Genomic DNA, 12,165 nt, shown 5'->3' with positions numbered 1-12,165 from the left:
TTATGGTTACATGTGTATATCTTGGTAACCGCTGCACCAATTTCTTTCAAACTTGGCACAGTTGTTGGCCTTAGTACAGCATACTAAATGGCTGAAAATTTAAAAAATCGGACAATAACCACGCCTACCTCCCATATAACGGTAATTTTCAGAAAAACGAAAACTGCGATATTTTAGTAACTACTGAAGATAATTCACTCAAAATTTATATTTGCAATGAGTTTTAGACGAAAAATAAGAATATTACAAAATTTTGGCAAATGGGCGTAGCCACGCCCACTTATGGTTACATGTGTATATCTTGGTAACCGCTACACTTATTTCTTCCAAACTTGGCACGGTTGTTGGTCCTGGTACAGCATACCAACTGGCCGAAAATTTCTAAAATCGGACAATAACCACGCCCACATCCCGTATAACGGTAATTTCGAGAAATACAAAATCTTCGATAAATCAGTAAATATTGAAGCTAATTTATTCAAAATTGATGATTGCAACAATTCTTTACCAAGAAATACGTTTATGACAAAATTTTGGAAAATGGGCGTAGATCCGCACACTTGTGATCACATATATGTATCTCGCTAACCGTTCTAGCAATTTGTACCAAGCTCGGTATGGTTATTGTGCTTGCCACATAAAAGCAAACCGTGGAAAATTGTTGAAATCGGACTAAAATTGAGGCCGCTTTTCATATAACGGTAAATTTCAGATATGCTTGACATTTCAATATTTCGAAATTTAAGGACGCTAATTTACTTAAAATGTATAGACCCCGGCTTATCATGTAGCGGTAGCTTTCGGAAAGGTGGAAAACATATATTTAATACTTGCGCCGGGTATTTAATGTTCGGCTCCGCCCGAACTTAGACTTTCTTACTTGTTAAATCACAGATTGCAGCACGCACTATTCCGAATCTAAAACTAATTCAAATAATTTGAGATTCTATTAATATAATTGATTATTTTCACATCAGAACTGTGTACTCTGTAGGGGCTATATGTAGATTTTCAATGAATTCAGATAACACAATAGCCAAGCTAGAAAATATCAAACCGGTTTACCGGAAATTTGAGATCATAGAGTTTTAGAATTATCTACTCCCGACTGTACTTCTAGTTGCTTTCGAAATCATTTCCTAAATGGAATTTTCAATTACAGTGGTGGAAAAATAAATACGCACACGGCGTTTTTTCAAATTTTGCCCATTATTCTTTCGTATATTTAATATTTATTATTTGTACATAAAATTATAGCTCATTGTCTAACAAACACCATATAAATTAATATTTCAAACTTTGTGAAAAATTATAACAATTCTGCGAAATTGCATATAAATTTTTAAGTTTTTAATCAGATTTTTTAGAATTTTTGGAGTATGCAGTTTTATAGTCCAATAAATTTTAGTATAATGACGTGTAAGTTTTAAGTTGTAAAAAAATCGTGTTGATTTTTGGCAATTTTTTCCATAAAAGCTTTATTTTCCATAAAAATTATGTTCGACATTTTTTTTTTGTATGGAAAAAGTGCGTAATACCTTCAGAATAAAAATTATCAGAAATCGGCGCGATTTTGTAGGCACTTCAACTTGTACTTTATTCTACTAAAATTGGACTATAAAACCGCATACTCAAAAAAATCTGAAAAATCGGATTAAAATGTTGCAAATTTAGATTCAATTTTGCAAATTTAGATATCATTTTTGCACAAAGTTTGAAATATGAAGTTATATAGGTTTTGTTAGATAATGAGCTATACTTTTATAAAAAAAATAATCTGCCTTACCCTGAGTTTCGTCTGAAAAAAAAAAAATCACCCGAAAATTTGTCATCCGTAGAACCATGGAAACCAAAAGTGAAAAGTGAATCGCTTCGGTGAAAATGAATCACATGATAAGGCTGAATAAATATTAAAAACACAAAATAAAAATAGGAAAAATGTGTTATTTATTTTTCCAACACTGTATATACCATTTTCAATGAAAGCAGTTATGCGTGGATGTATACTGTTCTCAATAACTGGAAAATGTATGCGCATTACGGTGGTCCAAAAATGCATGTGAAAAAGTAAAGTCGGGATTCTTATGCTCTCACTCCCTAGCATTGTTCTACACCGAGAGTTACCCCCCATTTTATTTTGAAATCAAAAACTATTTAGAGGTAGCTCAAAACGCTCAAAGTAGCAAAAAACCGGATTATTCGATATTCGAAAAAAGCGCCTTGAAACCGGTTAAACCGGTTTGAAAAAACCGTGTCAATAATCCTAGTATTTATAGATAAATACGCACGTTGTATATTTTCAATAGTGTTCGTATGGCTTGGCTTAACTTCTCGATTGTATATAATACAGTTTCTGCTTTCGCGCCCTGCCGCACGTCTTTGTGGGCTTTTTATAGTTTTATTTACTTTTCGGACTGTTTCGTTTTTGTTAAGAATTGTGTCGCACCAAAATCGAAAATTGCTCGCCGTAAGTATGTGAAAGCTCCGCAGTATGAGATATGAGTGCAGCAGTAACGGCGTGACACACCTGGCAGACGCGCATAATAAAATAAAAGTAATTAGAGCAAAGTATTCGAATTCGAACCCACCGCGAAAACCAGAGAAAATTGCAAAGAGTGTTTGCCTCCAACAAACATTCTACAAGTGTAGCATATCAATATCAAATATCTCTACAAAGAATTACCATAAAGTGTTTTCCTCGCAAATATGGATGAAAAATCAAACGTTCCGCAGCGCATTTACCCGTCCACTCCACTTGAGCAGCCGGTCGCAGCGAGTGAACAGCAACAGGCTCTATTGCAACCGGCGCCACCCACGTACTCACAAGCAACAGGTGCCACACCCACGACAGCGCCGGATGCCGCGCATATTGTTGTAATTACACGTAAGTGACGCAACCTTTGAGTTCATAAATTGTTTCTTTCGCTTGTGATTTGCTTCTACATTTTTATTTTTCTATGCCTTGGGCACAGCCGGCGCACCGTTGGCATATGGACCCGCACCGGTGGATATACAGTGTCCCTACTGCCACAATTATACACGCACCCGCTTGCGCTTTAAGCCAACCTCACGCACGCATCTAATTGCTCTGCTGCTCTGCCTTTTCCAGTAAGTGCTTATTATGGCCTTGCCAATTATGGTTTTTTATACCCGAGGCATGCAGGTTTTAGAGGATTTTTATTATGTACAATCTAGTTCAGTGGTCGGCATTCTAACACATTCAAACGATTCAATAAGTGAGACTGTGTGCGTTAAATGCACTTCTCAGCTACCGCTCTTCGTATACGTGTGAAACACACATGTGTTCAGAGAGCGCTCAGTGAGCTATGGCCTGCCGACCACTGATCTAGTTAATTAGGATTTACTTTTGGAAAAGTTTCTGTCACCCAGTGTCAAATTTAGTTTGCACACGGCAATTTGAATGCTTCGCTCTGCACGAAATTGAACCGCTCGGCTCGGTACCGCTACCTATGTGTACGTAGGTACATTTAGCATTAGTGATTCTAAGAAAAACGGTTTAAGGAAAATGGCGAATTTTAAAAGTTTTACATTGCGAAAGTAATTTAACCACAAGAAATCATGAGACCACCCAAAGTTGGTACTGTATAAAGTGGGGTATGCGGACGAAATCGATGCAGAAAGAAGCCCTCTTATAGTCGAAGCTTTTACAGAGATAAGCAGAAATAAGTTGTTGTATTTCACTGTACAGCGTACATCTTATCTATAAAAAGATAAATGCGGAACTAAGCCGATATAATAAAATTTTCGAGTGTACTGAGTTGCATCTATTCAGAGAATTGAAACAAGATACTAGGGGTATCCATCTTAACGCTTAAATGCATCGTAAACGCGTAAATCCCGTAAATAAACTGGTTTTCCATATAAAATTAAGTAAGTTTACGAGGTTTGCCTGGTTACGAGGCATTGACTCGTTTTGATGAATACCCCTATGTATGTCTTTTTATTTTTTAATATTTTTCTATTTAACGATTTTAATACTGCGATCTTATGTTTTTAGGCTCTACTGCTTCGTGTGTTTACCCTATTGCATTGGCAGTTGCATGAATACGGCACATTATTGTGGCTTGTGTGACCGTTACTTGGGTACATATGTGCGAGAATAATCAGGATATCCGAGAATGGAGGCTTTTAACACATTTTATTTAGGTCACAAGAAAAAAAATTATTGAAGCTTTGATGCTAAATGTTTATAATTTCAATATGTATAAATTTCAAAGTATTACAAGCCATATGTAAATGTACGTATATGTGTACATATCGGTCATTTACTTCAATATTGTCATAATCCAAAAAATACAAATATTGAGTTAAGTACGCAGAAATCACCGCTAACCGCATAGGAGTATATACATATGTGTAAATTTAAAACTTTAAGTTTCGCTTTTTTGAGTTACGATACTATTGAAGCAAATGATAGATATGTACATATATAACAATAACATTGCACATTAGGCCAGAGTAATTTGTTCAGCGCAAAATTTTCAAAAAAGTGTATAGCAAATTCAAATTATACGATTAATTCTAAGCAAAAGTGGCGAACAAACTATGTACCAAAATGGACGTTTGACCCTCTCAATTTTCAAAAGAAAAAGCAGTATATTGTATGCAGAAAACGCATAATTTATTAAATGAATAACTAATTTCGTTCAGAAAAAATTATTATACAAGAATTTTCTTTTAAAAATTAGGAGGGTCAAACATAATTTTTCGTATATAGTTCGTTCGCCATTTTTGCTAAGAATTGAACGTAGAATTCGGATATGCCATACACTTTTTTAGAAATTAGATTACTCCGCCCTAGTGCACATATTTATATTAAGGCATATGTATCTACACTCTTAAATAAGTAAATACCTTTTTAAACTTTGGAGTGCACATACATGTATGTATGCATCTACGAAAACATTAACTTTTTTATCTAAATATTTGTAATGAAATGTATATCTGAAATTCAGCCGATAAGAAGGAAAGCAATAAACGCCACAAACTGTAAGTTAAAATTTATATTTGACTTCATTGTACATGTGTAATATTTTCGTAGCTTCATTTATATTCAACAACTTGTATTGAGCTTGAGGCCGTTTTAATGAAAAACATATTGTGCAAAAGCAACAATAATGTGAAAAAATGGTAGAAGTGATAGCTATTTCGGAAATCACCACATATCCTCATCAGACTTCTTTCAGTAGGATTCGAACCGACGATCCCACTGACTCAGCCAGTTGCCTATTTATATACTGTGCTAAGTTCGCCTTCTTAATTCTTAATGCTTATTTCCACTATTTCACTTTTTAAGCCAACTACAATCAAGCGCAGCTATTCCGCTGCAATTCACTTGATCATGTGGTTGTTAGTTTTGTTGGTTCTTGTTAATAATTCTATTATTAGAATGTTTTACTTTTAGGTGTACTCGTCTTTAAGTTATTTCTTTTTGTTATTTTATGGCCTTATAACAATTATATTCAACAATGATTATTCATTTAATTTAGCAGGCGAAGGTGGAAACTATGAAATCACAGAACTCAAGCATTTTACATCCGAATTATATTTTCGAAAAAATCTCATTATGGTCCGATTTGTTTAAAATTTGGTACGTAGGGAGCTTTTCACCTGGATTAGCATATATGATTCTTTTTTCTGTGAAGTGGACCAGAGAGTGATCTATTCGAAAAAGTCTTATTTATCGTCCGGTTTGCTTGAAATTTAGTACGTAGAAAGCCTTTTCCTAGATTAACATACAGGATCCATTTTTTCCGTCGTATTTTTTTTCCGTTTCGCCTCAAAAATAAGATGTATATTGGTAACGGTAGGGGCAATACTATTGAAAAAGAGATCCGCGGCGCTGGAGTCCATTTATTGCTAAAAATCGTGGATGCTTTCCATTTCCAGACAACCGGTCAGGTACGAGCATGATTTTTAATTTCGACCAAACTCAGGTACATTGTTTGTTGGTCCAAATAATGAGACACGTATTTTTTCTTTTGGCTCGGAAAAATTTTTCGGCCGAATTAAACGCGATTTTGTTTTTCAGGCAAAAATCGATTATTCGAATTGACAGTGAGATTTTTTTTTTTAAATGCCCATAACTTTGTCAAAATTTAATAGATTCCAACAATGTTTTTACTCAAATGTCAGCAATTTTTGTCACTTCAAGATAATTATTGATTTTCATTATTTAAAATTTTTTATTTAACAATAAACAAAAGGTGCAAATTTTTTTATTTATTTAATTTCTCAGAAAGTGTATTTTTTTTCTCTCAAACTTTTTTATCGGGAAAGAGACACTTTGAACTACAATCAATCCAAATCTCTAATAGCGGAAATTTTTTTTTCTGAGTTATGATTTTTTATAGAAAATATACGTTTTTGTGGTACATACTACAGTATTCTTATATTGTTTAACTAAATGGAACATATGTATGTAATATATCAGCAAAAAGTACAGCCGTGATCATTTTTTGTGTATCAAATAGATATTAGAACACACTTTCCACCATACAGTTTCGAAATACAAAATCACATTTTCCCGCTTTTTATATTTTTATTTAAAAATTTTTTATATATTTTTATTAAAGATCATGCTCGTACCTGACCGGTTGTCTGGAAATGGAAAGCATCCGTGGAAAGAAGACATTCGGAGACGCCAGGGATCAAAATCAAATTACCACCGTTAAATCGACCAGCATAAATAATGTGACCAACTATTTCATAGCTAGGGTTCAATCGATAACACTAAGGTATCACTCTAATGAGTACTTGTATTCAAAAGACTGAAAGTATCGATACCTACTCAGTATCGGCAAAGTATCGAGCATTTACTTGAATTGTTTTCATCTTCTCTTTCGAGAGATACTTCCATTTTTTGTTGTAAAAGGTCGTATGATTACGTCTTATCATGGTTTAAAACATTGTATGTCAAAATCAAATAAAAAGCCAATAAAGTTGCAGGTATAGAAAACGTATATATTTAAGTTATTTAGTAAGAATACAAAATAATTATTAATTAATATTTGCGGCACATTACCAAGGAACAGTATTGGTTATAATTTTTTCAGTCATATGAGTGTATAGGTCACCCAATATGGATAAGTTTCGGATTTTTATTTTTGTTTTTATTTTCAAATTAGTTTTATTCACTTTCTTTATAAATAATTTAGTTCATTCCATAATAAAAACCTTGTTAATCCAAGTTTAAAACTTTGTACAAAAATTAAAAGCAATTCAACAAAGTTTCATCAAATAACGTAAATAATAAGAAGAGACAACTTATGCCTTCTCTTTTGCGCTAGTACGTTTTCATCAAAATTCCACACTTTTTATTCTGAATAAAAAGTGTTTAATTTTGGTGAAACTTTGATTTTCTTTTAATTTTTGTACAAAATTTGAAACTTGGATTTACATGGTTTTTGTCATAGAATGAACTATATTTTTTATAAAAAAGTAACTAAAATTAATTTGAAAATAAAAACAAAAATCCGACACTTATCCATAAGGTCACCCCTATAAGTATACAGCGCACTGCATCATTTACATACTATTTATGAAAAAAAAAATTGTATTGTTTCTTTTGGTACATTGCTGAGGAACAATATTCGTTATAATTACATATATGACTTTATATACATAAGTATATTATTCACAAAATATTTATTAAAAAAAGCTTTTGGGGCACACTGCCAAGAAACAACAACTTCTCTAAATGCTTTCCAGACAAGCGATTTCTACTTTCTCTACTACATGACCGCACTTTTCGCGAAAACTCTTATAACGTCATTTGTTGAGTTACCCTTGCAATGATGAAAGTAGTAGAAATTACTCTTTCGATACCAAGTACTTTTTTTTCGATACTTACTCGATACCGAAAAAAAGGTATCGAATAAAAAAATACTTGGTATCAAAAGAAAAGTATCGATTATTTACTTGTATTTACTTGTATCGATTGAACCCTATTCATAGCTCAAAGAAGTACAGCTTAGGTTGGGTGAAGTTTACGCCGCAAGCCGATTACGAAATTTCGATTGCGGCTAGTTTCGATCCCTGGGAGCTCAGTGTTTGTTCAGCAGTGAGAGCCAAAATTCTTCCATCTTAGCCTTGCGAAGGCTGGACAGTCTAAAAGAAAGTGTGGAGATGATTCCACCATAGTTGCCAATTTGGTGCTTTAAGCACTAGATGTAGTGCTTTTTGAAAATTAAAACGCCATAAAAAATTATTTAGTGCCTAGTGCCTTTTTTAGTGTTTTTTTCTGAACTAAAATTACTCCGATATAGATAAAACCTGAAATAGTTTTTAATTATTTAAAGCTGTGGCAGCACTGAATTTACAAAAATCTACAAATATAAATGCACTTAAATACAACCATGATTGATAAAAAGCTGAACTTGCAAAGTCACCTTGTTCGAGCGAAGTGAAAACACACTAAAAGTGAAGTGTTTCGGAGTGACTTGGGAGGAAAAGTGAAGTGATTATCGAAGTGACGACTTTCATGCACAATTAGGAGTGTGGAGTTTTTCGATTAGGTTATTTATCACCTGATTGGTTAATCGATTATATTTTTATCACAATAAAAGTAATCTTAAACCTTTTTTAATTTATAATTTACTGTGTTCCTGTGCAAATTTAGTACTGGAATATCTTTAAAATCAAAATGTCTCAAACGTTGAGGAAAGAAAATCACAAATTACAGTACACTGATGATATTAACACTAAAATATAATTAATCGATTATCGATTCACAGCAACAAAGTCATCCCCAGATACGCAGCAACAACATCACCACCAGATTCACTTTAATGTTTCCTTTTTGCTGTAAAATTTAAGATGTATGAAAACTAAAATGTAATTATTATTTTCCTTAAATATTTACTAAATAATTATGAAACTTTATCCACTCATTCATTTATGTTCGTTTTACAACTATTTATGTGAAAATGAAAATCAAAATGACTTCTTCCAAATAACCGATGCCAGATCGAAGATTTATTAGGCTTCTTTTGAGTAGCTTTTTTGCGAAAAGTTTCTTTGCCATACTTACTATTTAAAAAGAATTTTAGCAAAAGATTGTTGATTTCGGTTAAATAAATCATATATTTCAAAGAAATTTTTATTCATTTTGAAGATAAGTCTAATTTGTGGAAAGTGAAGTTAAACGAAGTAAAATGAAGTGACGAAGGGAAGGCTTCTAAAGTGAAGTGAAAAACTTCAATTGAAGTGACAGCGGCAGCACTGTTCAATTCCATTCGCGTTGAAAATGCCAGTAGATATGCGAGTAAGTTAAGTTTTTCTTTTTTTCTTTTCTAATTATTTATAGAAATTTTTATTTTTGTACCACCTGAGTAAAACACATCATTTGTTGGTGCTTAATCCAAATCTGGCCGCACAATCGCTCTACCACTAGAATTTTGAGATATCCTAAGCTCAAAGTGCTAAAATCACGGTTTTTGGCGATATTTGAGGTTATATGAGTAGTCCACTTGCAAACAGCGTTATGTGATTTTATAATAGAACGCCATAAATTAGAAAAAACGACTACGACAACAAGTAACATTTCAATTGAATCTTTTTTATTATTACCTGAAAATTTGGATAAATAAGAGCCTTATAAAATTGCAGTATAACATAACATGGCATAAGATAATATTAACAGTCTATACGACTTAGAGCAGTTTTCTAAGTTCATCAAGATGTATACTTTTGAAAGATTATAAATAAGTATGATAGCGACTTTTGGAAGAAGAGTTAACATTTGATGCTATTTTTTCAGAATATACTGTGTTGTTAGTGGACATGAAACTACTTTAAATACTGGTACGTAATCCACCAAAAACTAAAAATCGAAACAATTTTACATAGCGCTCTTTGCAAGTGGACGACTCATATAATGAAAACAAATTTTTTTTGCTCATTTCTACTTAGGGCATGATTTTCGTTTGTTGGGATTCGATTTTTCTTTCTTGAGATATATCAGTTTTAATGTGCAGTACTTCGGCATTACGTCGTAAGCATGAGTCATTATAGCATGTGGCTTTTCAATCGTTATGAGCGAAAAAGTTTTGTTTATTGATTTATGTATATATTCTTGTAAATATTATTAATTTTTTGTTTTTGTTAAATACATACCAACTGTTATGAAAAAAGACTCCATTGATTCAAACCATTTGGTGCTTTTAGTGTGGTAAAACGCTTTTTTTCCAAGTTTTTGGTGCTTTTTGAAAATAAAAAGTTGGCAACACTGGATTCCACTTCATCTTCCTCTTGACAGCTGATACAAAACGATCAGTTGAAATTCCTAGTCTCACCGCATGAACACCAATCGCACAATGGCAAGTCAGAACCCCCATCACTAGCCCTTGAGAGGTAAAATGTTTTAAAGTGCCCTATAAAAACATTTGCTGCAGCAGAGAAACGTCTTCTTTTCCTTTTTTATGACACAAAAGGACCCGGTTTCACGCAATATCCGCAGGCGCCGTGCTCAACATATGTATATTAAACGCCAATATAGGTGTAGTTCCTAATGCACTGCTAATTTTTATTTTACAAGTGTAGCCTTCTCTAGTGAGTTCCACCAGACAAGGGCAAGCAATAAAGACTTAAATTTGGGTTCCTAGAGTTAATGAATTATTTTGGGTGAGAGACCTCCTCACCTTTTACTGATAGCTCCTCTACGGCAGAACAAGGCAACCAACAACTTTCTTTCCCTTTCCTCAATGTTAGGCTTCCACGACAACCGCCGTTGATGGCCCACCTAGTTACCTGGAGGTACCACGTCATCTACAGAGGCGATCACCCGAAAGTTCAGTTTCAGTTCCAGTTTCTTTAGAAGGTGGCTTATAACCACAATACAGAACAGGGGAGAGAGAACACTACCTTATCGTAGGGTTCCTCTGACCACTTTACCAATGTGTTTTGGGCGGTATTCGCTGACCTTTTCTTGCAAAAGTCATATTGAGCTCTTGAAAGACAGTCACGAGGAATCGCGTTTCTAATGTACAGGGCTATCAATCTCTCTAGCGTTTTTAGCAAAACAAAGAGAGACTGATATACCTAAAATACCTAGGCGAAACATGTGCGCCTTTTCCGCACATGGGGATGTGTCCTCACGCAGTTCGCATAAATAGGATCCAACCAATTGCCCGACAACTTCAAAGCCCTTCGCAGCTGCGCAGGTATGAAGTCAGCGGTCCCGGCGACTTTAATGCTTTGAAAAAATTTACCGCCCAGTCCATGTGACGATCTCCAGAAGATCGGAGAAGTACAGGACTTGGGGGAGATTCTGGAACCAGTTAGCGACAATTTTCGCATAATATCATGCGTCAAAAAGCGCGATAGCGATCCGAAAATTGTCGCTAACTGGTTACAGAATCTTCCTACTGAAGTACGAAATAACGCAAAGAAGTGGATTTGACTGTACTTCGAAGTACGAAGTACAAGAGAGAAAAAAGAAGTACTGTACTTCCGAAAGAAGTACGGTTAGTCACATTAACCACAACCATTGCGGTCCTTGCTTTACGGTGACTAAACAGAATAAAGACAATTCTTGATGAAAGCCTACAAATTCAATTGTAAGACATTTATGGTATTTCGTCTGAAATAAGTATATTTATATTGGATTTCTGTGGACCAATGATGTTCTCTCATTTTTTGCCACCACCTTTTCTATGCAGATTCAAGGACGATTCACCATCGAGCCGGATCATTGTTTCCGCAAGAACTTCTTCACGGACATAACGCTTTACGGTTATTTAAGACGGCAATGGAGGATATGTTTTCTGACGACCACAAAACCAAAAGTGAACGTGAGTTGTAGTGAAAACTTTGCACCAAAGTTTTGCCGGGTCTGCTAGTTTTCAATATAGCAATGAACTATTTTTTTGAATTTTCCATTTTAAAAACACCAATGGTAACCAATAACAAACGAAGCATCAACTTTGTTTCTGATGCACTTATTACTCTAGCGATGCGTTTCGATAACTTTTCGGATGCGTTTTGGAAAAGTATACATGGCCAATATTTTGTAGTTCGGCGTTATGGAAGTCAGCCAAACTAGTGGTCCTATTGCCACGCCCAATACAAATTATATATCATTGGAAAGCTTAGAAAATATTTTATTGCAAATTTTTTGCAAAAAAAAAATTGCAAAAAAATATA

The 12,165-nt window shown here is 34.1% G+C and overlaps 1 protein-coding gene across 1 annotated transcript; it reads left to right on the top strand.

The window, feature by feature from the left end:
• Positions 1-2,034: 2,034 nt before the first annotated feature.
• On the top strand, positions 2,035-5,028 carry LOC118742442 (lipopolysaccharide-induced tumor necrosis factor-alpha factor homolog). Its single transcript, XM_036474516.1, has 3 exons — positions 2,035-2,884; positions 2,973-3,108; positions 4,019-5,028. Exons 1-3 carry the CDS (start codon positions 2,707-2,709, stop codon positions 4,122-4,124), a joined length of 420 nt encoding a protein of 139 aa, XP_036330409.1. The 5' UTR covers positions 2,035-2,706; the 3' UTR covers positions 4,125-5,028.
• The last annotated feature ends 7,137 nt before the right edge of the window (positions 5,029-12,165 follow it).

The sequence above is a fragment of the Rhagoletis pomonella genome, unplaced genomic scaffold, assembly GCF_013731165.1.
Source record: "Rhagoletis pomonella isolate Grant_MI unplaced genomic scaffold, Rhpom_1.0 Rhpom_scaffold_00007, whole genome shotgun sequence".
NCBI classification, from domain to species: Eukaryota; Metazoa; Arthropoda; class Insecta; order Diptera; family Tephritidae; genus Rhagoletis; species Rhagoletis pomonella.
This window is presented reverse-complemented; position numbering and strand designations above follow the sequence as displayed.

Coding starts and splice junctions, on each gene's coding strand:
- LOC118742442 (XM_036474516.1), top strand. CDS start 2,707: ATGGATGAAAAATCAAACGTTCCGCAGCGCATTTACCCGTCCACTCCA. Junction 2,885..2,972: donor GCATATTGTTGTAATTACAC/GTAAGTGACGCA, acceptor CCTTGGGCACAG/CCGGCGCACCGTTGGCATAT. Junction 3,109..4,018: donor CTGCTGCTCTGCCTTTTCCA/GTAAGTGCTTAT, acceptor TTATGTTTTTAG/GCTCTACTGCTTCGTGTGTT.